Source organism: Octopus bimaculoides, chromosome 6 (assembly GCF_046866305.1).
Source record: "Octopus bimaculoides isolate indiv1 chromosome 6, ASM4686630v1, whole genome shotgun sequence".
Lineage (NCBI taxonomy): Eukaryota > Metazoa > Mollusca > Cephalopoda > Octopoda > Octopodidae > Octopus > Octopus bimaculoides.
The window spans coordinates 69,911,771-69,938,237 of NC_142933.1; the positions used below are offsets into that span (position 1 = coordinate 69,911,771).

A 26,467-nucleotide genomic window follows, 5' to 3' on the forward strand; every position below is an offset into this window, starting at 1 on the left:
GGATTATTTGTAAATAATGGTCTTTGATTTGTTTGTGTATTTTGAAGACTTCGGATGTCACTTACCTTTGTAGGTGTTTTAGGGCCCACTTTGTACCAATTCATAATGACTGTCGTTCTCTGATGGCATTAGCACGTATCACGTGGAAATATTTACGGATGTCTGGAACACATCGTTCAATGGGCCTTCCAGCCATGACCATACCATCTTACTTTTAGTCATATTCAGTACTAATTTATCTTGTATATCTAGTCATAGTTATGAAACGAGGCAGTACCAGGCGAAGAGTAGCCTGGTGCCAATTACTTTATTGACGTTAATTGTCAAGGTAACAGTCGCTGTTCGTCAGTCTTACAATGCTATGACCATCCCGTCAATTCTTCGGGCACTTTGTGTCCGGAGTATACTGGGTACTTAGGACACAAAAAAGTACATATGCAATGTGCACTTCTTGAAGCTTGATAGGATATAATTTAAGAGATTTAACAGCTATTTTTAACGTATTGAGTGTGTGAGTAGATGGCGACATTTGAGAGGAATTTGGCTGCTATTTCTAGCAGGTCTAAACCATGTAGAACAAGAATAAGGAATCTCTATCGCACATTGAAATATCGCCACCATTCAAATTTGAAACCGCCTCCTGACGAAATCCGTGTGTCTGTATCTATGTAAATAGTTCAATTCTCAAGATCCAAACAGCAATTCAATATAAATTGTATCACTGTATCTCTAGGAATTTGTGAAACTAAACATCTAATATTTCCAACATTACATGCATATTTATAAATTCCTTAGGCATTTACAATTCGTCCCTATATATTAACTACTCTTTGGGGGTAGTTAGAATAAAGTATAGCACCCATTCAACCGCCCTGCCAGGGATACGGCGAAGGCATGGGAATGTTGCAAGGCGGATTGTGAAGAGGCAGTTGAAGATCTCAACTGAGCCATCGGTGCCTCTTATATTGATGCTAAGCGGAGGAATCCAGCTCCCAATTCAAATGAACAACAGAAATGGATGGCAATAAAGAGCCTTGGGAATCCTTACACGCAGTGTGACCGGATGACAATGATGATACTAACAACAATGATTCCACACTGCTTAGATAGAAGGGACCCTCGTGAATACTTGTGATTGTGAGGAAAAGTGGCTCAAAGAATACTTAGATGCAGCGTGGATTTTAAAAATCTAATTTAACCAGCTCGCATTTAAGCAAGCCATATGTGGCCAAAATGTTCTACCTGTTTTATATTCAAACTGGTCAGATGTGGTCTTTCACACCTACCCTACAGTGTCATTTAATGGTGTTAATTATCCATCAAAAAGTAGAACTGATATTTTCCGCTTCTGCAACATATTTTCTGTACCTCCTGTAGTCATGAGGACATCCACTGCCATCATTGAAATCTCAAAGCGATGAAATAATGCATGATTAATTTAAAATGAGGTGAATACATAAGTATTACAGTTGATAAAATAATCTCAATGCTAAAGGGTTAAAGCTTTCGTAAATCTGAAATAATGCTCGAGCGCTTAAAGAAAATACGTGTTGCTCGTAATTTCTTTATACCCAGGCATGGTTAATTAAACGAAATAAACAATAGCTTTCGACATTCCCCCTAAATTCTTAACGTTAAAACAATTGGCTTTTTTGGTTTAAATTTGGCATGTTGAAGTGCAGTTCTCCTGTTTTTTCCAAAGCACCAAGAAGCTACAAATATTTAAAACAATTACTATAGGTATATATAATTGCTGTTTGTTTTAGCGTTCTGCCACCAGGGTTGCCATTTGCTATGTGATAAATATAGTTTTTGAAATTGGCTTTGTCTTGTTTCTAAATATTTTTTTTTCTTGGATAAGTTTGCTATGCAGAAGTTATTCGTCTGTGTTTGTACATGTATCATATATATATATATATATATATATATATATATATATATATATATATATATATAAAGACACTAACAAATTAATAATTCTTATATTATGCACGTAAGTATGCACACAAACGAACGTTTGTGAATGAGTATATAGAATGCGTGTATTGATATGTCACTTCAGTTCCTTGCTTATGAGAATGAATGCGTGTGCGGACGTATGTGTATGCACACACACACACACAGACAGACAGACATATAAAGAAAGAGATAGAGACAGCAGGCTAGAGTACAGAGTGTTGAGCTAAAAATATTTTAACCAAGGGAATTTCTGTTATGGAGAAGAAAATTTAACAGCGCAAAAGAAACTTCATTTCAAAGAGTGCAAGGGAGAAACCCTTCACCCTCCTAAGAAATTTAGAATTACCAAAAATTAAACGTAGAAGAAGGGAATGAATCTGATCTTCAGTAGCTGTGACATCAACTCCACACGTTCCTGTCCTATTAAGCCTCAACAGCGAAACATAGGCCAACAGCTTCAAGACCATCAAACACAAGTAATGGCATATACTATTTGTGCAATTAGAATAATATCGATCATTATCATTTTACATCCACTTTTCCATGTTTGTAAACGAAATTTGGCTGAGGCAGATTTTCTATGGTCGGATGCTCTTCATGTCATCAACCTATATCTATTCCCAAGCAAGGTAATATTTCCCCCTGTCTAGACATGTTTTGTCATGGAAAACTGGAAGCTAACAACATCGCTTGTATAGCTGTGATGCTAGTTTACAATCATCACATGATGTCAAGACAGATACACACATGAAAGGGCGCACGCGCGAGTGTATGAGAGAGAGAGAGAGAGAGGGAGAGAGAGGGGGAGAGAGGGAGAGAGAGAGAGACTGAGGGCGTGTGGCCTGGCGTTTGGACTCACTATCGCAAGATTGTGGTTTCGATTCTCAGACCGAGCGGTGCGTTGTATTGAAGAGCAAATCACTTCATTTCACGTTGCTGTAAATGAGTAATCTTGCGGCAGACTGGTGTCTCGTTCAGGGTGGATTGTTGTGATCTCAGTTATATGGAAACCAAGTAACAGTCCCTATGAGATCCTCAAGCACACGTCTACTAACTATTCCCTTTCGTTTCCTCAACAGAAGTGGTCGAGTATTCCACTTCAGGCAGAATTTATGTATCAGTTTGATGCAGGACTGGGCCCTTTGAATTACAAATACAACTCGTCTGATGCCTTCCAGTTAACGTTTAACGTCTATATTAATCCATTCAGGTTGGGTCAACCTGAGAGGTTGTCTGTAGCAGAAATACACTTTGCTTAACACGCTGCTCGATTAGAACGAGCCCAGGACCTCAGAGTTGGAGGATCAACATCTAGATATTTATCGACACCTGTCCTTAAGCACTATCTGATTATAATGCACGGTTGTCTGAATGCGTGTGCGTTTGCACACTTTAGGTCATAGTTCCAAAACAAACAAACATAAAGGACTATTAGTAATTCCAGTCAATGTAATACGGTCCTGCTGGGGCACCGCCCTGAAGGGACTTATTCTATCGGTCACTCTTGTCGAACAGCTAGGTAACGGGGACGTAAACAATTCAATACCGGTTGTCAAGCGATACCCAGGAAAAAGATACACATATACACACACGGCAGTCTTCTACACAGTTTCCCTCAACCTAATTCATTTACAAGGTATTAGCCGGTCTGGTGCCATGATAGAAGACTCTTGCCCATGGTGCCACGCAATGAGACTGAACCCGAAACCACATGGTTGCAAAATGAGCTTCTAAACCAGACAGCCATGCAAGGAAATTATATATATATATATATATATATATATTATATATATATATATATATATGTATGTATGTATGTATGTATGTATGTATGTATAAAATGAAAATCGTTTTAATTTTTTTAAGATTTTAAAAATAAAATCAGTGTATTAAAGCAGTTGATATATTGGGAGGTTTGTTTTACTAACAAGAAACATATGCACTGGTAATTTTTCACTTCTTTTATCTTTGGTCAACTATTTAACAAATGAACGACACGATTGATTAAGAGTTTGGTTAATCAATCAATCAGCCAAGTGGCTTGTTGGAGTTATTTTGTCAATATTATATACTGTATATCTCACAACCAGAATCTTGACGGATTATATATAATATATCGATTTTTCCAAGTGTCCTGAAGAAGTGGTCATAACCCCGAAATATAGAAATACAAGGTATAATTGCAACTTTGTTTTCCTTTCGAAGTTTACTTTGTATCTTCTCGTATTGTTACGGCCCGACACAAGAAATCTCTTTATATATATGTGTGTGTGTGTATGTATGTATATATATATATATATATATATATATATATATATATATATATATATATATATATATATATATATATATATATATGTTAAATTCAAATTACAATAAGCGTAAACAAACAAACGAAGTTTGCTTTTAGAAGCGTTGAGATGTCTTTTAGAAAGTTAAAGAAGTGATTTTAAATTCTCAATCGCAGGATAATGCTAATAATATAGCCCGAACATGATAAACTACCCCTATTTTGCAGAAAAAAGTGTAGGCGGTTATATATATATATATATATATATATATATATATATATATATATATATATATGTATGTATGTATGTATGTATGTATGTATGTATGTATGTATGTATGTATGTACGTATGTGTGTCTATGTATAAAGAGGGAGGCTTGGGTGAGATGAAGTGTAAGTGCAGTCTTTGAAGTGAAGAGCGTGAATATGACAAACTCGAGATAGACAGAAGACGGGTAGAGAATATCAAGAGTTGGTCATTCAAAGTAGGTAGATACATAATGAGAGAGGAAGAGGGGAGGTAAAAGATAAGCAACTATGGAACTGACTGAAGGAATATGTGAGAATGAAAGGGGTAGTAGTAGTGGTAGTGAAACACTGACAGAAGTGGAGAGATTATAGGACAAAATGATTGATGTGTGGAGAATATCTGTGTAGGTGGAACAGAGCAACATAGAAATAGAGACGAAGATATTTGTAGACGAGCGTAAAAAGAAATAGACTGTTATGGAAGACGTAAAGCTGTGAAGGTTGAAGGGCCTACAGTTGTTGGTGGCCTCAATGAAGGTGATGAGAGACTGGCAAAAATGATAGATGTTAAACGGAAATATTTGGGACGGATGGATAGATATGTAGATGGAAAGGCAGGCAGGCTGATTAAGATCGATTTTTTTTGGACGTAACCTTAGACCTGAACACGGGCAAGTACTACTCGTATAGGAAGCCTAATGAAAAAAACAGTATATATTCACAAGAGCTCAAACTACCCACCATCACCTGCTGTTATTAGAAACCTGGTTTCAGGCATCAGTAAACGGGTATCGAAGCTCTCGGCCAACAAGGAGATCCCCCCACTACAACGATGCTTTGACTAGGAGCAGATTTTATAGATAGATAGATAGATAGATAGACAGATGAATAGATAGATAGACAGACAGACAGATAGATAGACTGACTGATAATTATAGGTATACTGAATAAACGGATAGATAAACGGATGACTGTTAGGAATAATGAACAACTTGATAAATCGATAGAAACAGGGACAGATAAACACCAGTACAGATTGATAAGAAACAGATACCTAGATAGAGATTGAGAGAAAAATGAATAGGTAGACAGACAGATGGGTCGCAGTGATGGAAGTAACATTTATGCGGGGTTACAGCATTCCCCGGCTTTTCAGTTCAGGGAAAAAGGTGACATATGTATTTCCACGTTCCCAAGCTCAGCCTCTCGGAACCTTGGTGCACTCCAAGTTATGTGTACTTGTATGTATTTTCTTTTTCCATTTACATATTTCAGTCATTTGACTGGGGCCATGCTGGGGCACCGCCTTGAAGGGTTCAGTTGAACAGATCGACTTCCGTACTTACTTTCTTTTAAGATTTGCTACCTATTCTTGGGTTTTTTGTTGTTTTTTTTTTTGTCGAATTGCTACCCAAACCAACGCCGGTAGTCAAGCAATGTAAGGGGACAAACACAACAGACACAATACACACACGACGGGCTTCCACAAAGTTTCTGTTTACCAAATTCACCCACAAAGTCGATCTGTTCCTAAAACCCAATTTCCATCATTGGTTGGTAGAGTAATAAATAAAATTGACAGTGAAACGAGAGGGTAAGACAGTTTGTTCGGAGTGAAGAAGGAGATAGAAAGATAACAGTAATGAAGAAGGTAAGACAGAGGTGTTAGAAGCGGGGAATGAATAAAGAATGAGGCTAACTCTTTCTTCCTCATTGTTGTTTGTAGAGGATGCTTCAATAGAAATTTAATGTTCCAATTCGAGTTGAAGTCATTCGGCCACTTTCCTGGTGTTGTTTCCGAAGGCTGGTATATATATATATATATATATATATATATAGATAGATAGATATGCAGGGCAGAGAATCATCAATTAGTAATAAAATTAATAATTAACAATTCTGCCGGGTAGCTCAGTATGAAAAAAACCTTCTTCGGTAAAAAATTTATAATCATAAATATATAGGGATTGACAGTAACCTGCTTCTCCAACATACTGAGAATTCAGAAATAGGAGTCAAAGAACTACTGATTTCAAAAGAGAAGAGTAACTCTTCTCTATTGTTTTTTGTTCTGTGTGTATCAAAAATATCGCTATCAATCTGGAGTAATAATTTGTAGTTTTGAAATCAGTAGTTCTTTGACTCCTATTTCTGAATTCTCAGTATGTTGGAGAAGCAGGTTACTGTCAATCCCTATATATTTATGATTATATATATATATATATATATATATATATATATATATATATATGTATGTATATATACAAATAATAAATGAGTATATATACGTACAAGTATGTACATACCTACATCTACTTGTATATATAAATGCATATCTGGGTACAGGACGTTGCAAACAAAACGTAGACAAATGGTAAACAGAATACAGAAAACACACAGGCCACATAGAGAACATTTCCTTCATCAGCTGACTCCATTCTAACACTGGCGTTTCGAAGAGTTAATACATATATATATATATATATATATATATATATATATATATATATATATATATATATATATATATGTGTGTGTGTGTGTGTGTGTGTGTGTGTTAGAGAGAGAGAGAGAGAATTCTCAGTCGAGGAGAGTAAACAACTAAAGTTTACAGTAGTGAGGAGAGAAGGTGGAGTTGACGTAGAGAATGGAGAGCAAAGGAAAACAGAACTGAGACACTGAGGGGAGAATAAGGGAAGATAGAAATGATTATAATGGGGGAAGGGGGAGAGAATTGATAGCAGAGAGAGCGAGAAAAAGAGAACAGATAGTAAGGGTATGGAGAAAGACGTGAAAGAAAAGGAAGAGAAAGTTGATAGAGAGGAAGATAGAATTGAGTGTATGAGAGAGAGAGAGAGAGAGAGAGAGGCGCAGAGTCTATGTGTTTGTAGTTGATGCTCTGGTTAGTCAATGATATTGAGACAGAAACAAATGTTCTAATTGTCAGTAGAGGTGCACCGAAGAACTATACTGGTGTGTGTGTGTGTGTCTATGTGCAGATATGTAAATACAAACGTATGTCTGTATAAATACATGTTTATTCAGGGTGGGCCAAAAGTAGGTAAACACTTTTAAAATTAACTTATTCGATTTTTACAGGTACCTTGAATAATGTGCTGTGTGTTACAGAGTTCTGGGACGTTTGATAAATGTTCCCATGTTGAAGGAGGACATTTCGACCATTTACGAGATTAAACTGTGTTTCATAAATGTAATTGTAATAAATGAGTGTAAAAGTAATAAAATGAACGAATTTCAAAGTGTATAGCTACTTTTGGCTCACCCTGTATATAAGATGTAAAAATGTATATCACTGACACAGACATTTTATTCCATATATACTTTTACTAGTTTCAGTCACTGGACTGACTACATTGGTGCAAACTACCTTCAAGAATTTTTTTAATCGACCCCCCCAGCACCCATTTCATCCTGGTACCTTTATTTTATCGATCTGTTAAATATCGAATCGCTGACTTACGCATTTTAGCAACAACGCCACACAAGCTAATACCGGTTTACACCGGTAAAAATTAACGCACGTTCGCGCGCGCGCGACAGGTTTCCCGCACGCGTACCAGCTACTCCCGACCACCACCACCCCAATTAGTTAACCGGAGGCTGCAACAGACAGACAGAAAGCACTTAAAAGCAAGGTGTCGCGATATCAGATCTAACTCAGTAACACGTGGCGGCAGAGCGAACTTTTTATGCATATGCAGTTGTGCATTCGCGCGCGTATTTGTGCAGTGGTTGATGTACGGTGTGCAGACTGCACAAGGCAGTCGCTTTGTATGTGTGTTTGCCGTAGCCGTAGCTATGTCACTTTTAAGGAAAAGGGGATTTGACAATTTAAGGACCAAAACCCACGATACACCTGTACGCATGTGTGTGTGTTTGTGTGTGTGTGTGAAAACAGTATAAGAATTTAAGTACACTTATGCGGCAATTAGAGTCAACTGGTTGAATTTGAGATCAACAGATACCTATCAAGAGCTGACCATCTGCTAACTGACAATAGGGGAGAATCGGAGAACAAGAATTTTGGTAATCATGCAATTAATAGACAAAGTGCTTTGGAAAACGACATGAGGGAAAATTGAACCTTGGAATCCTTGTGTGAGAGAGAGAGAGAGAGAGAGAAAATGATATATGCATACACAAACACACTCACACAACTTTGAGTGATTTGAAACAGTTAACACCAGAAATCAGTTAACTATTTCGCTTTCTAATACACACATACACGCGCATAAATCTTTCCTTCCCTGTGAAGATCTAGCAGACAAGATTACCGGATTTTATTGACAGCTAATGGGAGAATCAGATCCAAAGATGCAGTTTTCAGATTTAAAGACACAATGTGCTCTCTAATTTTTTCTTCTTCTCTTAACATATACAGAAATCCAGCCCCACCCCACTATTATTTTTACTGGTTTCAATTATTGTACAGACGAGGACATGCTAGGTACGGAAATGGCTTCGAAGTCGATTACATTGACATTAGTAGGAATTTCAGTCCGGTGGTTTTATTTATGTCTGTTAGTCGATTCACTAAGTAACACCCTTTTTGTGACAACACCAATATATATATATATATATATATATATATATATATATATATATATATATATATATATGAAACCAATCGGAGTCTGGTTACCCCACGAATAAAGAATATTTATCCGCCAATGCAGTGCTGAGAAGTCATTCTCACTGTTCGATATTAACGTGTGTGTGTGTGTATTCTTAGTTTCACCCTTGGCTGTTCAGTAGGAAAAAAGCCAAGAGTGAAGTTTAGAGCAGACTTAACTTTTGGCATAATAAATATATCTCTATATTCTGCTCATAGTATTGAGTTCTATATATAATAATGTTTGCACGAAGTAAAAATACGTATTTGTCTATACTTTGCATTTATGTGTGTAATATATATATATATATATATATATAGTTGCTGTGAGTCTGAGGTCAGCCCTGATAGAGAAGACATTCCAGCTGTCATCACCCAATCTTCTGTTGTAGACGTATTGCGCGCACACTCATGAACGGAGGGATGTATACATACAAGAAATATGAGAAGTATTCATAAAAAAAAAAAAAATTAAATGAAAGAGAGGTAGGTATACAATAAAAACGGATTATGAAAAAGAGAGAATGAGTTAAGCAAACAGGAGAATGGAAGAGAATGGGGGCAGAGAGGGGCAGGGCAGGACAGAAAATGAAAAGACATTTTTATGTTGACGAGGAAAGAATTGTGTATGCGCGTGAAAGTGAGGGAATTTGACAAGTTGTAATAAATATATATGATCAGAAAAAGAGAGTGAGACAGTACAGTGAGAGATACAATAAGGTCAGAGAGATGAAAATGAGAGAATGGTGTTATGGAAAGAGTAACAGTGACAAAAAGACGATCATATGGAGAAGAAAGAGTGGGTGAATGAAAGATTTATGTGAGAAAAATAAGAGAGATAGATAGGGAAGCGAGGAGAGATTGACTGTAACAGTGACAGGAGATGACTGACAGCAAACGATCAGCTATTGAGAGAAAGAAATTGTGAGTGAGAGAATGAATGAGCCAAAGAAGACACGTGAGTGAGGGAGAAAAAAGAGAGACAGAATCAATCAAAGAGAGAGAGAGAGAGAGAGAGAGAGAGAGAGAGAGAGAGAGAGAGAGAGAGAGAGAGAGAGAGAGAGGAAGTGAGTGAGATTGAGAGGAGTAAAAAGTAACAGTGACAGGAGATGACTGACAGCAAACGATCAGCAGCTAAGAGAAAGACAACTTGAGTGAGTGAACGAGCGAAGTCAGGCATATGAGTGAGGGAGAAAAGAAGAAAGACAGAATAAGTTAGTGAAGAGAAAAGAAAGGAGGGTGAGTGATTGTAACATTGAGAGAGGTGCAACGTAATAGTGATAGGAAATGACTGACAGCAGACGATCAGCACATGGAGGAAAAGAAAGACACAGAAGGAGTGAGTGAGCGAATCGGTGAAGTAAGATATATATACATGTGAGAGGGCGACAGAACAGAGGAGGACAGAGAGAGAGAGAGAACTAGAAAGAAACGTGTGTGTCAAGGGGAAAAGTTAGTGACAGAATGACAGCAGACGATAAGCAGTTGAGAGAAAGGAATAGAGAGTGAGTGAATGTGTGAGTGAAGGTTGTCATGGAAGATGATGGACAGCCGTTGAATTGGAGTGATTGTATATATTAAAATGATTGTTACAAGGGATGGCGATCATACATACACACGCGCGCGCATCTAATAAGAGAGAGAGAAAGAGAGAGAGAGGAATGGAAGAATACAGTAAGAAAAAGAGAAAAGGAATGACATGAGATGAATTAGTCGTTGATGTCGAACGGATTAAGATAGACAAACTATACATAGAGGGTTGGCTGAGAGTAGTAAGAATTAGAAAAGAGAGGAAAGGAATTTGGAGATAGAGTAAAAATGATAAGAGCGTGGGTCAGGGAAAGAGGAGAGGGAAGTGAGAAAAGCAGAGAAAAACATGGGGATTGATATGAGACAGAATAGACTTGACATGAGATTAGATAAGGAGAAGATAGGAAGAATAGAGGGTGACAAGAGATGGACAGTTATATGTTAGAAATACAAGAGATGGGTTAGATAGAGAGGAACATGAGAATATGCCAGTGGTTGACAAAAGACTTATAGTAAGAGAGGAAAACAGGATATGGGAGAGAGAGAGAGAGTAAGAGGAGAACAAGTGTAAATGAGATAGAAGAGATTGATGGGAGATTGGCAACAGTGGAAGCCGAGAGAGATAGAGAGGGTGTATGTGTAAGTAAGGGACAAGAGTGAGAGATTATATGTATGTGTGTGTGTGTGTATATATATATAAGATGAGAGCGTGTGTTAAAAGGAAGAATGAGATATATATGTAATGTTGCAGAATAGAAAGGAAAAAGAGTAGACAGACGAAAGGAGTCAACGAGAGAGATTGAAGGAAGAGGAACAATAGTTGTGCGTAGAGGAAGAGAGAAAGAGAGAGGAGAGAAAGAGAAAAGGAAGAGAAAGGATAGGAGCTGCACGAGGGTGAGGAAGAGGAAAGAACAAAAAGTACCTGTCAGAAAATGACTGATAGCAGGCGATCAGCAGTGGATGAATGTGTTTATAGTTTACGACATACACACAACATGCATACATACATACATATAAACATAAATACATACCTATACACACACTCACATATATGCATAAACACATAGTACATGCATACGGATATACATTCAAATATAGTTACCTAGCGATACACACACACACACACGTGTGTGTGTGTGTGTGTGTGTGTGTATATATATATATATATATATATATATATATATATATATATATATATAGAGAGAGAGAGAGAGAGGTGAACAGATAGATACTCTAGGGAAGGAAGATAGCGTAAGAACATAGTAAAGAGAGGAAGAGAACGGTGTTAGGACAGGGAGAGTGAAAAGAGAGAAAGACTAAGAGAGACATAGAAAGACTGACAGAAAATGAGTGAAAAGTGGACACACAAATAAATATACACACACATACAAATGCATATGTATGCAGAGAGAGAGAGAGAGGGAGAGAGAGAGAGATGATGTCAGCAGAAGATAGCGACAATGACTGACAAGAGATGGACAGTAGTCGATGAAGAGGAGAAAGAGATGGGTGAAGGAATACAGCGCCATAGGACAGCAGAAAATGATATAACACTGACTGACAAGAATCACTAGTGGAGTGCCAAGAAAGGAGTGAAGGAACAGATGACAGCATGGCAAGGATAATATGAAAGAGAAAAAGATAGATAGATAGAGAGAGGTAGAAGGGAGAAAGAAAGTGAGAGAGAGAGTTAAAGGAGGATAGCGACATAAGATGACTGACAAGATATGGACAGACAACAGTTGATGGGGGAAATTGCTTATAGCCCTGTTGATGAAGAAGTGGTAAAACTGAAATGGAGAAAAAATAGTGAGGGAAGGAAGCAAGCAGTATGAATAAAGGAATAATGTAAAAGGTTGAGGGAATAGAACAATAATAAGATAGGTAAATGGTTGGATAGAAGAAACGAACGAATGGACAAACAAACAAACATATATACATACATAGATAGATGTTTGTGTGTGTGTGATATCATGGAAGGATAGACCAACGGATAGGAATAATGGATGAAAGGATAGATAAACGGATGGCTATAAAGGATAATGGATAGATTGATAGGTAAGATAAATCGATAGAGACAACGAACACATAAAAACCTATGTAGATTGATAGGAAACAGATAGCTAGATAGACATTGAGAAAAAAAAACAACAGATAGCTAGACAGACAGCTAGGTAGAAGCATATATATATATACATATATATATATATATATATATATATATATATATATATATATATATATATATATATATATAGAAGCACGGATAGAGATAGATAGAAAGAAGTACGGACAGATAGATATATGGATAAGATAGACAGATAGATATATGGATAGATAGATAGACAGATAGATATATGGATATATAGATAGATAGACAAATGGATAGATAGATAGATAGATAGACAAATGGATAGATAGATAGATAGACAAATAGATAGATAGATAGATAGACAAATAGATAGATAGATAGACATAAATAGATAGATAGATAAATAGACAGACAGATAGATAGATAGATAGATAGGAATGGAAAGGCAGAGCTAGATTGACATGTAATAAATAAGCAGACAAAGCAGATAGATAGATTGATAGTGAAAACTGAAAGGAAAGACGGAAAGATATTGTGACAGAAATATTTGAGAGACGAACGAAGCAAGCAGTAGCCATAGTGGCAGAGACAGGCTTGATTAAGACAAACAGACAGACTGGAAAGAGTGACAGAGCTTGAGTGACAAGATATCGATAGTCATATACACACACGTAAACAAGTGAAAGAAGTGAGAGAGCCAAGGTTTAAAATAAATATCTGGAGTGAGTGAGAGAGAGATAGAGAGACAGGAATATGGACAGCAGTGGAACGAAGTGGTTATTTTGGGTGTGTGTATGTGTGTAAGCAAGAGAAAGAAAGGGACGGAAAAGAAAACTGGTGACAAAAATAGACATATTAAGAGGTGAGAAATTAAAAAAGAGAGGGAAGATGCTTGTGAGGAAGGCATTAAGTAAATTGTATGTGTAATTTAATGAAAGAGAGAGAGAGAAGGAATGTCTGTGTGCGTATGTGAGTGAGAGGGAAATAAAAAGAAAAAATGTGAGAGGGGGGGGAGAAAAAAAAGGAAGGAAGAAGGGTATAGTTTATGTATTTAGAACAACAACGATACCATTATCATCAATACTCCACCACAAACAAACAAGTAGAGGAACCTCTACACAGTGGAAGGGTAGACCAGCTAGAAACTGTAGCCAGGTCTCTCCCAAACCACGTCACTACCGTCTCAGAAAAGATTACGTTGGATAATGCAGTCTGGGATACACTTACCCTGGACTGAAACAATAAAAAATATATAAAAAAGGACGAAATGGTTTTTGAGGAAACGCTTTTGACGATTCAGGTCTGTTCAGCAACCGTAATGACAATACCGAACCAAAGAAGGAAAAGCAACGTGTCCGGTCGACTGACAAGAAACACGAAGCCAAAATCTACCCCTAAATTTACTCTATAAAGTCTTTACTTTCTTTCCCTTTCTTATTTTAAATCAAGACCTTATTGAATAATCAGCGTACCGTTTGATATACTATCTGGAATTTAAAACAGGCGGGCTGGTCGTGGGTGGAATATTTTCGATCATGCGGCCTACCTGCTCCATCAGCGTTTGCACCGGAGCTAAAGAACATCAACAGCACCACCACAAAAATACCGCCACCACCATCAATAACAATAATAATGTACCCCACCAGCATATTCACTAATACCATCAACATCGGAATGGCGAAGTCACCCATCAGTCAGCATGGCAATGGCAGATTCAGGAAGGGGTGATGTAAAGATAATAATAATAATATGTACTATGAAACAGCCGTGAGTTGGTTGGTGATAATGTGTGTACACGAGGTACATAATGCTTTGGACACGTTAATTCACAGATCTTACGCAGCAAACATATTTCGTGGTGGCCTCTGCGTGTGAAAGAGTAAGTCAAAATGTGGTAAACGAGACGGGCGTACTCACTGACAGATTAGAGATACTCTAATACAAAATGCTAATACCCCAACACCACATTTTTTTTCCTGACAAAACCTGGCAACAAAACAGCGAAACTGCCGCCTCTGATTAAGAGCATAGTTACTTATCTGTTTATTGTATATTAAATAACAACATACACAAACATAATATACACACACGTGCGTGTACATCACACACACACACACACACACACATCAATCCCCAGTTAACGTCCGTTTTCCAAGCTAGCATATTATGTATGTATTCCTCTGAGATTCGGGGACAGGAAACTCAGTTGCAATAAATAAACAATAGAGGAGATAGAGTAATAAGTTCAAATCAGATACCAATTCTTCTCTGCTGTATACTCTTTTGACTACTTATTCGCGAAATTGCATACACAAATGTGTACCCAATTATTACAAATATAGACTAACAAACGAAAGAAAAGTACCCACATGTACTTTGGTGGGTAAACGTTTGTAAAATGCACACTTCTATGTCTTTATACGTACCTGTATACAAACACATATATACATATATGCTTATATATATATATATATATATATATATATATATATGCATTTATATATATATATATATGCATTTATATCGTTGTTAATACAAACGAAAGGGAAATGGCACTCAATCCAAGAGAGGAATGGTGGGTTTTCAACACTTCTACTCCGAGTTTCACATTATCAGAGTAAACAACTGTTGAAAAACCAATTTTCACAGTTGTGTGCGTGTGTGTATATATGTGTGTGTGTGCGTGTTACGAAATTACAATGATTTTAACACAAATGGTTTTTAGTTTAAATCCAGCGATTAGATCGCAGTCACACACACACACACACATACATACACACACAAACAAACACAGAATATATGTAGATACATACATAATATGTACACGCGCGTGCAGAGACAGATGTCTGTATATATACACACAGACACAAGCACGCATGCATATGTGTCATTCACCTCTTCAACCAATTAATATAATTAAATATATGTAGATTATTTGATGCCCATGTTTTGGTAGACACACACAATTACAAGTGTTAAGATTATAAATATATGGATGGATATATATATATATATATATATATATATATAGATAGATAGATAGACAAAGGTCGTTTATGTGCATTTGTACGCTTGGTCGGTAAATAAATAATAAAAATATATAATAATTATTATTGTTGTTATAGCTGCTATCGTTTTTCATATTAAGAATTTATGAGAATTGAGTAAGGGCGGAGGATGTTTCATTCCTGATTTTAAGTTTGGACGGTTTAAAAATTGATTTTTCCACAGATTATACATCTACAGCAACAATTACCAAACAAAATGCAACAGCGATCTTAATATGTGTGTGTGTATCTATCTATCTATCTATGCGCGCGTGTATGCGTATGCTGTTTCGCCCATGGTCAACAAAATCTGAACAGTAATGTTTCGGCCATGGCCATCTCATCTTTATCTTGGATTCTGTATCTAGGGACTGTATTTTCCAATGCGTCGTTCTCTCTTTTACAACACGAAACGGTTGTAATTTGAGGGACTTTTTGGCAGCTATTTCTAGAAACTCGTGCCGTTATAAAGGGTAGTGCGTTCGCATAGATATAGATTTTCTATCTATCTATCTATCTTCCTAGTATTTGCACGTCCGCGTGCATGTACACAAGTAAGCATGTTTGTGTGTGAATGTAATTTGTGCATGTTTGTGTGTGAATGCATACAGGTTATATCTACACCAGAATGGCAAAACATATTTTGGTGGGTGTGTACGTTAAGCTTGTTTAGCACCCAGTTGAACACTGATCGAGCAAAAAACTACGATTAAAGGCATTCCAGTCGTGACCTTCACGGCTCTTTAGGGCTGTCTGGGACTTTTGGGACAACATTATCTGATCTGTCCAGATATTTCCAGCCTATCGAGAGGTTACACTTTCAGAGCTTCTTCGTTGGCTCGCAAGCTGGGCTTAACGTGGATCAAATAGTAAAGTCAACGAGTGTGTATATATATATACAGTTATACGTACGCATACTTATTATACACACATATATACATACATACATGCACACACACACACATATATATACATGCCTTTATATATGTTTGGCATCCCTCTATCACAATAAAATATATACTCTACGTAATAGTTGTACGAATCCATTTTTGAATTACAGGCTTCTACCCAGATCAAAACTGGGTATATATATTTATATGTAACTGGTATTTATTTGTAAGCATGCACGAGAGAGAGAGAGAGATGAGGGAGGGAGAGAGAAAGATACAAGGAAAGAGAGAGAGAGAGAGAAAGAGAGAGAAGGGTGGCTATACAAGTGCAAGAATAGCCGTGAAAGGCCTGGTATAAGGGACTGATGATGATGATGCTGGTTTTTAAAGCGAGAGAAGCTTGCTGCCAACAGTGACGCTTCGTTGAGTGACAGCGACGCGCACACACGCACTCCACAAGACAAGCAAGCGGAAGAATGGACCTAGAAGGTCTTTGCCTGCTGTAACACACACACACACACACACACACACACACACGAACCATTCTTTCTCTCTCAGATTGTGTAAGAGCTGACAACCAAAGAGTAATCGATCAAGATGGGCAGACAGACTGACTGACTGATAGAGAGACGGACAGGCATGCAGAAAAAAAAAATAGACGATGTATCAATAGAAAAGAGAGAAAGAAAGATAAGGCAATGAAAGACAAATAGGCTAGATAGGTATATTCCGAGATATTGATAAACAGCAAAATAAATAAGTGGTTTTGACAGATATATAAAATTAATAGACAAACAGTGCATAACAAAAATTAGAGATCACCCTTATCTCTCTCCGTCATTCGTGTGTGAGTGTGTGTATGCGAACACCTATAAATATGCATATATATACACATGGTATATGATGCAGATATACTTGTGTGCTGTAGACATACCTGTATGGATGTATGGATGTGTATTATGGATGTATGTATGTGTAATATATATATATATATATATATATATATATATATATATATATATATGAGAGAAATAGATAGACAGCGTTGAGATACAGTTTATGCATATGTATAAACAAAACGATGTATACAGATAGAGAGATTGATACATATCTAGGCATGTATATAAGATTTATGCATACGTACAAACAAATATATATAAAGTGTAATATATATACATGATGAGTGTACATAGCATAGCAATGTAAGATAGATAAAAATCAAGAGAAACATAATAAATAGCTAAATAGCTAGCTAGCTATCTAGTTAGGAATGTAATACATTGACAGACAGACAGACAGATAGATAAGATGTGTACGTGTGTTTGTTAAATAAAGGAAATGTGGATAGATTAGAATGAATGATGGTTGTCAGCAGTATGCTATACACAGGTAAGGGGTTAAGGAGACGGAATATAATGTGTGTGTGTGTGTGTGAAAGAGAATAAAGGAGTAAAATGGTTATTGGTCGTTTTGTCGTACGACCAAAGGTATTCCGACCACGACGAACCTGCCTCTTTTTCTTAACGAACATACCAGCTCAACGGCTATCTCATAACACCTAATGCGTGTATTCATCCTTGTATATATGAAGGTGGGGGTGGGGGTGTGAATTAGGGGGGTAATTTAACTGCCATTTTTAACATGTTGAGCGATCACGTAGGAAAACAAAAAAAAAAGGTTTACATTGACTTATTTATTGGTGGTTGCTGCTGTTATAAAGGGCCGGAGAAGCCGATAAGAATCACACACACACAGAAATGAACACATTGTAAAGTCTGTAAACCGAGGAAGAAATTTCGAGGTGTTACTGTAATCTGAAGGATAATGCAATACAAAAACAATTCTAATGACAACTATGATGATGCTAATGGTGATAGTAAGTAGAAGGGGGTCGAAAACCATCGAAGTATTGGCGCGAGCGTGGATGTTATATATGTGAATATGATGTCAGCGAAAAAATAACATTTCAACCTCTCAGTACATACTCATATTATCCATCCATCCATCCACACATGCATGCATACATAAATTCGTTCACACACACACGTCGTGTGCGAGTGTGTGTATTTAGGATTTGCAACGGATTATGGACATGTGTGAGAATTTGGAAATCAAAGACATACGGCGAAAACAAGCAATTTGTTTCACTTAAATGCAACACACGAGCACACTGCTCTTGTATGTATGTGTGTATATATATATATATATATATATATATATATATATATATATATATATATATATACACATGTATGTGTGTGAGTATGGTTTGAGATTATGTGATAGCCAAAACAAACTGAAATAAAAACCCCGGAAAAGTAAGGATCATATTATCTAGCTTGTCGTGTATTCCTGTATACACACACATAAGCATCCTATGTCTCCAAAGTGAAAAAAAATAATAATAAATAAGGGTGCGTGTATTACAACACAGCAATTCGAATAATGGTACAGGGTGGACATGTCAGTATAACTGTCAGACAGACACACACGCATAGACATCTATCTATCTATCTATCTATATATATATATATGTGTGTGTGTATGTGTGAGTGTATTATACACACACACACACACACACACACACATTTACACACTATTATTACTACTACTGCCACAGCAGTCAGCCAGCAAGTGCGTGTTTAAGAATTTTCAGTCATTCCATCACCACCACCCGCCAACAACAAATAATCATGCCAGATCACACACACATTCACTGGGAGCAGAAACAAATAAGTAAATAAATAAATAAACAATGCCTGTCAGATACACACACATAGAAACAATAAACCGCAGAAGTGTAGAAGAAAATAAAAGCACGAATACAAACTTCAATCTCTTACACAAACACACACACACACACATGTACATAGATAGACAGTAAGCTATAAGGACAGCGGAAATTATAATACACACGACCAAACATTTTAGAACAAAAATACCCACAAATTTCATCACATGCCTACATCATCATCGCATCACTACCCGCCAAGATAATTTCAAAAAAAAAAACAAAATTCAGCAAATACAAAGCAAAAAACTCAAAAGAAAGAAACAAAAAACATAAACAGCTACAAAAAATGGTAAGAGATCTTTGATTCTGTTGACAGATCTGTTGGGTGTTAAGCAACAAGACGCAAGAATGTATATGAAGATGGTATATATAAAGGTAAATAAAAATAATAGACAACAAAGCTTCAAGGTGTAAAGGGAGACAGAGTGGTGATGATGATGATGGTGGTGGTGGAACCAAAGAACAAATTCCACGCCAACACCATCACGCTGAACCATGAAAATAAACATAAACCAACATATGTATGTCTCTTACCACACTGACAACTATATCTACAGACACACATATATAAATATATATATATATATATATATATATATACACACACACACACAAAGAGGTGTGTGTGTGTGTGTGTCTGTGAATGAAGCGCGATGGCAAATTCTTCCTTTAATATTTATGTGTATAATAACGATATGACAAGCAATATACACTCTTTCATTAAGTGTGTGTGTTTGGAGTGCACACCTACAGAAACAACCACAAGCTCACACCCTTATAAATATTGGGTGGTTTGGTTTAAGGGGTGGCTGTGTATGCATGCAAACTTACTGACAGATAGGCTACACAATGTTACTATATACATATAAGTGTGTCTACATGGGTATATATATATATGTATATATATATATATATATATATATATATATATATGCGGGAGTAAGAAATACATGAATGTTGCATGATGTGAAATGGAACGGAGTGTACAAGAGAAAAAAAAAAGGCATAAAAAAACGATAAAATGAGGATGGAAAGACCTCCACCCACCCCACAAACAAGAAACGGTGGAGATGAAAATATTCTAAAATATGAATGTTTTATTTGTTTGCTTGCTTTTTTCTTTTCTTTTTCTACATCGGCATGTGTCACCCGCCAGAATTTACGTGGATGAGGGGGCAACTTGCTCGTGTGACATTCATGCCTTTCCTACAATCAATTGTGAAAACAATTTAACGACAAACAACTAAATAACAACCGCTAAATGGCATTAAGAAACGAAGAGAAAAAAAAAGAAAACAGTAAAAATATAAACGGGAATATGTAACAGAAAAAAAAAAATTAAAACCACAACACATACTATTACTTTATATTAATATTTTCTTTAATGTTTTCTAATAATATAAAGAATTCTTCGTTTATTAGCCACAAGGGCAAAATGAACACACGAACATTATGATGATATAGATGGTAAACGTACTTACATTTCAAACGTTTAGGGCAGTTCTGTTTTCTTCTAGGCATTGTCGACCAAAAAAAGTATAAGAAACAACCGTCCAAAGCGATGTGAAGGAGGTCTATGGGTAATAATAATTTTAAATGAACCGCATGTGGCTTACTGCTTCGTACTTTGTCTTTTCTGTTTTCTTTTTTTTTTTTCCTTTTTGTTAACGTTTAACCATTAACCATTAAGCCGTCTCTATTCCCTCACCTTCTTTCATTCGGCCCTCTCTCGCTCTTTCTTTCTTTCTTCCCTCCTTCCTCCCACAGAAACGGAGAAGAAAAAAGAAGAGGAAGGAGAAGAAAGAGGAGGGGGGATAAAAAAACGCAACACAACCAAGACACTCTCTCTCTCTCTCTCTCACACACACAAACAAACAAACCTAACCTAACCACAGAAAAACCCGAACGAAATCTAAACCAAAACCAACCAACCAGCCGACTGACCGTAATCGCCGACCAAAAGCGAGCGACCGACCTTCCCGTTTCGCTCCGGCGACCCGGAAGTACATGGAGACGCTTCGCCTAGGTCAGGTCGTACTCGCGCGCGAGCGCCAAAGAGGGAGACAGAGAAAGAGGAGTAGCGGAGAGAGGAGAAAAGATTAAGAGTACATATAGAGAGGTGGTGAAAGAAACAGCAAAGTGAAGGGGAGTTTAGATAGATTAAAAAGAATGAGACGGCGAAAAGAGATTCGGAGAAATTATTAGAGGGGAGAAGGAAAGAAAGATATTGCTAGAAATATGGGAGGGAGAAAAAGAAAAAGCATAGTAATGAAAAAGAGGAGAGAGAATGAAAGTGTGAATGAATGAGTGAGATAGGGAGAAAGGCTAAAAGAAAGAGAGAGAGAAATATAGATATACATAGAGGGAGAAAGGCTAAGTGAATGTGAGAGAAAAAGAAAGAAATAACGAAAGAACAGAACCAACGAAAGGTCGCTGCGCATGCGTGTCTCTTGTTTCTTATCGCACACATCCACAAATCTACTTCCGCCGATTTTTATGAGCTGGTTTTTCCCCCCAAGTTTTTAAAAAGAGTGAGTAAAAAAACAACAGAATGGATTATATTTTATTTTTACTCTGTTTAATTTCTACTTTTTCGTTCATACATCGTTTAATTCTCATGATTCCAGGTTTTTACGGAGTATATATATAGGGTGTGGGGTATTTTTTTCTTTCTTTACGAGTGGGGTGGTGTTTTCGTTTTAGTTGGTAGAGGGTATGCTAAATTATTTATTTTAAACCCCCTTTCAAGTTTTTTTTTTCTAAAATTAAATACAGTGGACAAATGAATCGTTGAGGAGTAATCTTAAAGTCCATTAGTTAGTTGTTGAACCGATCAACTGTTTCAATAAAACCTTTATATACCCCTCTCAGGTCTCTACCCGAAATATCTTAAACTTGTGTCCACCTCGATAAGAGATACATCTACGTTGGACAAAATTGAACTGCGATTGATGTTTTCCTCATACTAAAACCACCGTTAAATTATAGACATGTATATACACAATACGAATATACATACCGTCTATACGTAGTGCATGCATGTCTCTCTATAACCTAAGAATATATATGTACACATAAGTATATATGTATTTATATATGCATAAATCTATGTAAGACGTACACATAGATATATGTATAGATATGTATATGTTCTGGTTTAATAGGAAGGATTGAAAATTCAACGGACATAATAATATACACACACTCGAATGTACAAGCAATTACAATGATCGTTATAAACGATTAGTTAGCCTTAATAAATGCTTGTATATATTTCAGTATCTCTAACCGATTATATTTGTGTGTTAATAGTTATATATATTTGTATACACGCGCACTCGTGTGCAAGTATGATAAACAATGTATATACATGTATATCTATGGATGCATATACTGAAGCATTTATTTATACGAAAGATTATCTCTGCTGAAGCTAATTCTTATCTCTGTTCGACATCCTTGTTACTGTTAACACGTAGGTAATCCTAATAAGACGAAATAAAACAAGCAGGAATAACAATAAAAAGAGTTATTAAACCAACAAAACGGAAATAGAAATAAAGTGAAACCTAATTGCGAAGTAATTATTCTATAAACTACCACTACGCCTGGCTACATATTGCTGTAGTATCCTTTCTAGCCATCCATATTTCGTAATCGACTAACGTTCGTTTGTGTGGTGAGTTGTCTGTAATCTGCCTCATGTAATTATATAAATAACAAGTTGTTTTCTTTCTGGTTGGGTGTAAACTTGCAAAGATGTCCACGCGATACTATCATCATCGACATCGCCGTCGAATTGGAGTATTTTGTGCTGGCTGGGAGGCACAAGGAAAACAAACAAAGGATACATAACGGTGTTTAGATAAAAAAAAAAAAAACGAAAAACACAATGAAAACAGTCAGTTTTTGTTCCGAAACGTTTGTCACACTTTTATCTTGCGGAGACATTACAGAAGTTTACTGCTTAGATATTTCTACGAGTGTGTATCCGTGTGTGTGTGTGTGTGTGTATATATATATACACACACATACATACACACACACAGACACGCACATACACATAAAATGTATATCTACAGACACGCATCTATCTGTTTCTGTGTGTATATACTATTAATTCATAGTGTTCCAATAACAGGACGTAAAGTAAATTATATTATGAGTGTTATTAATTGGTTGTAATGACAGCGATTATAGAATAAAAATTAGAATTTATACAGTTGAGAAGTTTTGTTTTCGAATGTACCTGCTGATTAATACACATAACTTAATGCCCACCTAGATATGTATCTATATGTACATGTAGATGAAGGTATGTACATACATGTACATATATATGCATATACTCACATATTATTTATATATGTATATGTATGTATGTATGTACACACAGTGAGGGCTGTCCTCAATAGCAACCCTGACTCCCAGTGCAATGGGGATGGTTGAAGTTATCTCTCTCTCTCTCTCTCTCTCTGAATGTTCCCTATTATAATTTTACCCTCGTACATCAGAACTGTGATGTTCTGTGCGACACATACATGTATTGATTACCTTTGGAATAATATATTGTTGCATTTGTGTGTGTGTATATATAAAATTATATATATATATACACACATATATATATATATATATATCTTGTTTCAGTCATTAGATTGCAGCCATGCTGGGGCCACCGCCTTGATGAATTTTTAGTTGAATGTATCGACCCCAGTCCTTATTTTTAAAGCTTGGTACTTTATCAGTCGCATTGGCCGAATCGCTACGTTACGGGGACGTAAACATACCAGCACTGATTAAGTGGTACTGGTGGTGTAGACAAACACACACAAATATATAGGCGAAGGTGAAGAACAAGCACACCACCCGTTTTCGGCGTAGCCTCAACGCTGACCCTGAACCTGACCCTAAAAACCACCAAGTGTTCGTGTTCTTTATCTTTGCCAGATATATATGTATGCGACGAGCTTCTTTCAGTTTCCGTCTATCAAATTCACTCACAAGACTTTGGTTGATTCGAGGCTATAGCACAAGACACTAGCCCAAGGTGTCACGAATGGGACTGAACCTTCAACCATGTGGTTGGGAACAATTTTACATTTAACTGAAGGATTACTCAACTCTTTTTGTAAAGTACATATTTATAATTCTTTTACAAGAATAGAGCTGACAGTGACTTGTAAAAGAATTATTTGTATATATAAAATTGCCATATTTATATGTATATTTATATAATATTTATGTTTGTATATATAGATTTATATAATATTTATATATATTTATATATGTATGTATATTTATGTATGTATGTATGTTTATATATTTATATATATATGTATATTTATTTATATATTTATATATATATATATATATATATTTATATATTTATATATATATTTATATATATATATATATATATATATATATATATATATTTATATATATATATTTATATATTTATATATTTATATATATATATATATTTATATATTTATATATATATATATATTTATATATTTATATATATATATATATTTATATATATATTTATATATATATATATATATATATATATATATATATTTATATATTTATATATATTTATATATATATATATATTTATATATTTATTTATATATATATATTTATATATTTATTTATATATATATATTTATATATTTATTTATATATATATATTTATATATTTATTTATATATATATATTTATTTATATATATATTTATATATTCTTTTACTCTTTTACTTGTTTCAGTCATTTGACTGTGGCCATGCTGGAGCACCACCTTTAGTCGAGCAAATCGACCCCGGGACTTATTCTTTGAAAGCCTAGTACTTATTCTATCGTCTCTTTTGCCGAACCGCTAAGTTACGGGGACGTAAACACACCAGAATCGGTTGTCAAGCGATGTTGGGGGGACAAACACAGACACGCAAACATATGCACACACATACATATATACACATATATACGACAGACTTCTTTCAGTTTCCGTCTACCAAATCCACTCACAAGGCTTTGGTCGGCCCGAGGCTATAGTAGAAGACACTTGCCCAAGGTGCCACGTAGTGGGACTGAACCCGGAACCATGTGGTTGGTAAGCAAGCTACTTACCACACAGCCACTCCTACGCCTATATATATATATATATATATTTATATATATATATATTTATATATTTATTTATTTATATATATATATATTTATATATTTATTTATTTATATATATATATAGTTATATATTTATATATATATATAAATATATTGGTATATATATGTATATATATATAAATATATTGGTATATATTTGTATTTATATATAAATTTATATATATACATATGTATATTTATATGTATTATATATATTTATATGTATTATATATATTTATATGTATTATATATATATTTATATGTATTATATATATATTTATATGTATTATATATATATTTATATGTATTATATATATATGGAAGAGGTAGGCCCAGGAAGACCTGGGCTGAGGTGGTGAGGCAAGACCTTCGTACATTGGGCCTCACCGAGGCGATGACTACTGACCGAGACCTTTGGAAATGTGCTGTGCGTGAGAAGACCCGGCAAGCCAAGTAAGATCGTTGCCAGTGCCCCTGGACTGGTTCTTGTGCGGGCGGCACATGAGATGCACCATTTTGAGCGTGGCCGTTGCTAGTACCGCCTGACTGGCTCCCGTAGGATTTTCGAGCGAGATCGTTGCCAGTGCCCCTGGACTGGCTTGTGCGGGTGGCACATAAAAGACACCATTTCGAGCGTGGCCGTTTTCGTGCGGGTGACACGTAAAAGCACCCACTACACTCTCTGAGTGGTTGGCGTTAGGAAGGGCATCCAGCTGTAGAAACTCTGCCAAATCAGACTGGAGCCTGGTGTTGCCATCCGGTTTCACCAGTCCTCAGTCAAATCGTCCAACCCATGCTAGCATGGAAAGCG

The 26,467-nt window shown here is 36.0% G+C and overlaps 2 protein-coding genes and 1 pseudogene across 8 annotated transcripts in view; 1 reads left to right on the forward strand and 2 right to left on the reverse strand.

Annotated features, from left to right (window-relative positions):
* The window catches only part of LOC106877926 (uncharacterized), a 452,094-nt gene extending 430,604 nt beyond the window's left edge, over positions 1-21,490 (reverse strand). For all 6 annotated transcript variants that reach the window (XM_052968724.2, XM_089354030.1, XM_052968726.2 and 3 more), the window contains exon 1: positions 20,967-21,490. In XM_052968724.2, the coding sequence (XP_052824684.1) occupies positions 20,967-21,006 (40 nt within the window). In that variant the 5' untranslated portion in view covers positions 21,007-21,490. The remainder of the gene's footprint in view (positions 1-20,966) is intronic.
* LOC149135246 (uncharacterized) lies at positions 4,525-17,235 on the reverse strand (annotated as a pseudogene).
* Positions 21,491-21,643: 153 nt separating the features above from the next.
* LOC106875696 (uncharacterized) overlaps positions 21,644-26,467 on the forward strand; it is a 319,885-nt gene continuing 315,061 nt past the window's right edge. Inside the window, exon 1 of one of the 2 annotated variants that reach the window (XM_089354031.1) lies at positions 21,644-22,016. The gene's annotated coding sequence lies outside the window, so the exon portion shown is untranslated. The remainder of the gene's footprint in view (positions 22,017-26,467) is intronic. The other variant, XR_016242302.1, reaches the window with a different exon arrangement.